This window comes from Sinocyclocheilus anshuiensis, unplaced genomic scaffold, assembly GCF_001515605.1.
Source record: "Sinocyclocheilus anshuiensis isolate Anshui unplaced genomic scaffold, SAMN03320099.WGS_v1.1 scaffold246, whole genome shotgun sequence".
NCBI classification, from domain to species: Eukaryota; Metazoa; Chordata; class Actinopteri; order Cypriniformes; family Cyprinidae; genus Sinocyclocheilus; species Sinocyclocheilus anshuiensis.
The window spans coordinates 322,221-327,013 of record NW_015542356.1 but is presented as its reverse complement, the minus strand read 5'-3'; the positions used below and the strand labels follow the sequence as shown (position 1 = coordinate 327,013).

The following is a 4,793-nucleotide window of genomic DNA, read 5'->3' as shown; positions in this document are numbered from 1 at the left end:
GATATATTTACGGTAGGAAACTTACAAAATATCTTAATGGTCGTTAACTTTTAAATGCATCATTATGCATAAAATATGAGCAGAGTTCTCGGCATGAACTGGCAGATCAATGTGCTACTTCTTTTCTCCCCAATACGGTAGGAAGTTAAATGAAATGCAATGTGGAGGATGCTATAATTTTGACCCATACAATGTATCTTTGGCTATTGCTACAAATATACCCGTGCTACTTATGACTGGTTTTGTGGTCCAGGGTCACATATAGGCCCCAAAGTAAACTGTTTCCTGTGAATTCAGGAAGTTGCACTGTATCTAAGTTAATGAATAAACTACATAACCCATAAGTCCTCATTCAACACGGAAGTAAACTGTCAACCGACAAAAGTCACTCATGCGGGTGCTGGGTTGTTTTGCTAAAGCACTATCCTTGCTAGCAGCCTCGGTCAACCAGAAATTAATTTTCGCATTTTTCGATTGTTGAAGTGTTCAATGACATCGTATCGCATCACATAGGTCATAAATCGTAGGAAGTCAGACTGAGATATCTTGTCATTTCAGTGTAGTTTCCCAAGCGATTCCCAGCATGACTTCTCGTCGTCCGGACAGCTTTGAGGGCTTGGGTTACAGGGGCAGAGAGGATCCGTCATTCAGCGGGGGCTATTCGGGCAGGTCATTCAATAATTCATCTGGCTCTGACCTCCAGCACTGGGTCACCACACCTCCAGATATACCTGGCAGCAGAAACCTGCATTTTGACGATCGCACACCCCAATTTGAGACGGCACCTGCCCCACCTGGAGCAGCAGACGAAGCCCAATCAGCGACTCCACCGTCCGGTAACAATGAGTACAGTTGATCAGTATGCATGAATTGAGATGTTAATAATGAAGGGAGCATTACACGAATAACCACAAGCAGCAGTATCTCACGCTGATATTTTCTGTCATGAGCTTTATATTGGACATGAGTCATGACCCGCCCCTACAGTCTTGCTTACAGTAAATATGAGGTAAATTAGTGTGTTGTCACAAACTCGCTCCTTCGCCCTTCTCCTGCTGATGATATTCGATAAAAGAATCGAATAAAGAATCACTCTTTTGAATCATTTTATTGATTCAGTTGAACTGGTTCGTAAAACGTTTGTGAATTTTGGGAGTAAAATGTGGTCGATTTATTGGAATCATTAACTATAACAACATGTTTTTCCTGGAACAGCTATAGCTAAGTATAGTAAGTGTATAAATGTACTATAGTATAAATTTTACTATAGTAAGTTTGTAAATTTGTAAGATTTTAAAGACAAGTAGCATGGCATCCAAGACGTTATATGTAGTATAAAGTTTGGTATTCCTTTGGTATTTTATATTTATCATACTTGATATTGGTATTATTGTTTAGTTTGGCACTTCACTAGAGATGGGCAGATGAAGCCTTGTGAAGCTTTTGAGGCTTTTTCCTGATTGTACCAAAAAAGATTCAAAGCCTCAAAGACAGACCCTACCAATGGCATCTAGTGGTCAGCTGCAGTTATAGCAGCCACTTTCAAATTATTCGCACATCTTGTTGATTCTAGTATCAACACAAAAGCAATACTCATAGCAGCTGTGTCTTCATTCTGAGAATCATTGTCCACACATGAACATGTTACTATGAAACAGGGAGGGAACACCAAGCATTTCGCATCTCCTTATAATGAATGAAGCCGCGCCAAAGATTCAAATCAGTCACCTTGCTTCAGGTGTTTCATACTTTTTCTTCACCAAAAGAGTACATACTTTAAGGGCATAGTATAAGTAGGCACATTGAGACGCAGCAATGCCTTGTCCAAATACCCACACTTGCGGTCTCTGCACTTGATCACTTGACTACTTATATGACGTATTTCCAGTATTTGGCCCAAGTGTTCAAGTGAGCATGAAGACCACACGTGTGTGTACAACTTTTCATTACCTGATGGGACACACTAATGTTGTAAAAACTAGGGATGCTCCGATCCGCCTTTTTCGCCTCCGATATTGATTCAGTTGAACTGGTTCGTAAAACGTTTGTGAATTTTGGGAGTAAAATGTGGTCGATTTATTGGAATCATTAACTATAACAACATGTTTTTCCTGGAACAGCTATAGCTAAGTATAGTAAGTGTATAAATGTACTATAGTATAAATTTTACTATAGTAAGTTTGTAAATTTGTAAGATTTTAAAGACAAGTAGCATGGCATCCAAGACGTTATATGTAGTATAAAGTTTGGTATTCCTTTGGTATTTTATATTTATCATACTTGATATTGGTATTATTGTTTAGTTTGGCACTTCACTAGAGATGGGCAGATGAAGCCTTGTGAAGCTTTTGAGGCTTTTTCCTGATTGTACCAAAAAAGATTCAAAGCCTCAAAGACAGACCCTACCAATGGCATCTAGTGGTCAGCTGCAGTTATAGCAGCCACTTTCAAATTATTCGCACATCTTGTTGATTCTAGTATCAACACAAAAGCAATACTCATAGCAGCTGTGTCTTCATTCTGAGAATCATTGTCCACACATGAACATGTTACTATGAAACAGGGAGGGAACACCAAGCATTTCGCATCTCCTTATAATGAATGAAGCCGCGCCAAAGATTCAAATCAGTCACCTTGCTTCAGGTGTTTCATTGTGACGTATGAAGCCTCAAACGTCATTGGTCACATGATCACGGAGATTTGATACAAGCCACGACACTCATCCTGCGTCTCAGGCCCTGTCCCAAATCGCACCCTAAACCCTCGCGGTCTTCAGTTAAGGCTAGAAGGGATACGTATGGTGCTACTGGGCATGCGGCGGCCATAAGTCCGCAAGACCGAAAGTGCACATGAAGTGTTCCATTTGGGACAGGGCCTCAATGTTCATACTATCCATCTTAAATAGTATGTGAGATTAGAACAAGTGTGTCCCAAAGCATAGTATGTTGAAAAGAATATGCCAGAAGTCCCTGGATGGTCTACTATTTCAGGTCGATTTTTGAAGTGTGGATCCGTGCACACTCTAATATTGCCCACAATCCATTGCGCTGTGGTGAAGGATTCTGTCCAGAACTACAAACACGAATAAAACGCGTTAAAACTACAAACATGGTGGATGTGTGCGACCGGCGGTTAGGTAGAGAGGCTAAGAAAAAGGGGTTTGAGTTACTAATATTCAACATTTAACCTGGTAAAAAATATTTATTTCATGTTATCTGTGATATATTTAATCTGCAACAGCAATGTAAACTTTTAAAAAACATCTGTTTGGTCGTTAACTTTTAAATGCATCATTATGCATAATAAAAAGCCTTTTTCCAAAAGGTACATCTGGGAAAAGGGGGGTCGTCTTATATTCGGGCCAATACGGTAATATCTAATTATTATTAATATTTAACTTACATTGGAAAGGTTTCCGTGACCTCTCGTGATTTATTTCCAGAACATGATGCATGATGGGATACACTAAGCCTTGAATACTGCTCCGAAGCTGATGCTTGCAATAGTCTTTTTTTAGTGTTGACTAGCCCAATCACACGTAGGTGGGCGGAGTTAGTGTTAATAGCTTCTGCCAACAAGGCGGGATATTTGCACTTAGTGTAAATAGACACTCCGAAAATCAACTCTGATATACGTCATCTGCTGGAGCATTCCAAATTTCAAAATTTACAAAGGCACACTCCTGCTTTTTCTGGAGGCGAAGTCGTCAATGAGCTCATCATATGATAATTAAAACATTAATGAACGTTTATGAACGCTATTAACTTCAACAGCCAAAAAAGTTACACAGGATTATGAACATACCTGATAGGGATGCACAGGCTTTCACCTTGGGCTTTTTTACGTTTTCTTTTCTCGGCGCCATACTGCTGATGTCTTTTTTTCATGGGCATAGTTGTCCATCAATTATGATCATTTGCAGTCAGCTGCAAACATGAGGTGAGGTCAGGTGCGGATGCGGATGCGGGAATGGCGCATCACGTGTGCTTAGCCTACTGACTACTGCATTCACCGTAAAATGCATTTTTTATATTTATGTATATATGATCATGTTTATATTTGTATTATATGCATATGTTAATATTAATATAGAACGAAAGTTTTTTTTTTTTTTTTTTGAGCAACTGGGATGGTGATCCCCCCCGTGAGATTGGTGCCCTACGCAAACTGCGTACTCTGCGTATAGGGAGCGGCGGTACTGCCAATGTGTATACTATCTATCCTAAATTATATGTGATATTAGTAATTTTCAATACTATTTAGGGCAAATAGGGTGGATAGTATGCTCATTGGGACGCAGGGACTGTCACTTGCTTCATTCCTGAATGAATCAGCCGTTCAAACGAATCAATGGAATGAATGATTCAGTGATAAAATCAGTGACTTGTCGCCACCTGCTGGCGGTTTTAGTTTCATTTTTAACGTGTAATTTTATAAGTTATTTAAATAATGTAATATTTCTATATTCAAAATTTGATATTTAAAACAATAATCTCAACATGAATGTATGACTTTAATTGCACTCATGCCACCTCTGAGCCTCATTAAATGTCTGATTTACCCAGTGTTTCCCCTGCCATTATATTAGGGGGGCAGCCCGCTTTAATTTAAAAATGACATTTTATCTAATTATATTTTCTCTATAGCACCAGATCACAACAGAAGTAATTTAAAGTTATCTTTCCGATAGAACAGGTCTATAACTTGTTCTTTTATTAAGAAAACTAAATAGCCTTATGTTATTTATCTTGTTTACACGACGGCATGTCATTTCGGTCTCTACGTTATGGTCG

The 4,793-nt window shown here is 39.0% G+C and overlaps 1 protein-coding gene across 1 annotated transcript in view; it reads left to right on the top strand.

Annotated features, from left to right (window-relative positions):
- Positions 1–375: 375 nt before the first annotated feature.
- The window catches only part of LOC107691716 (solute carrier family 25 member 46-like), a 19,989-nt gene continuing 15,571 nt past the window's right edge, over positions 376–4,793 (top strand). Inside the window, exon 1 of the mRNA XM_016490498.1 lies at positions 376–836. Coding sequence (XP_016345984.1) covers positions 584–836 — 253 coding nt within the window. The 5' untranslated portion in view covers positions 376–583. The remainder of the gene's footprint in view (positions 837–4,793) is intronic.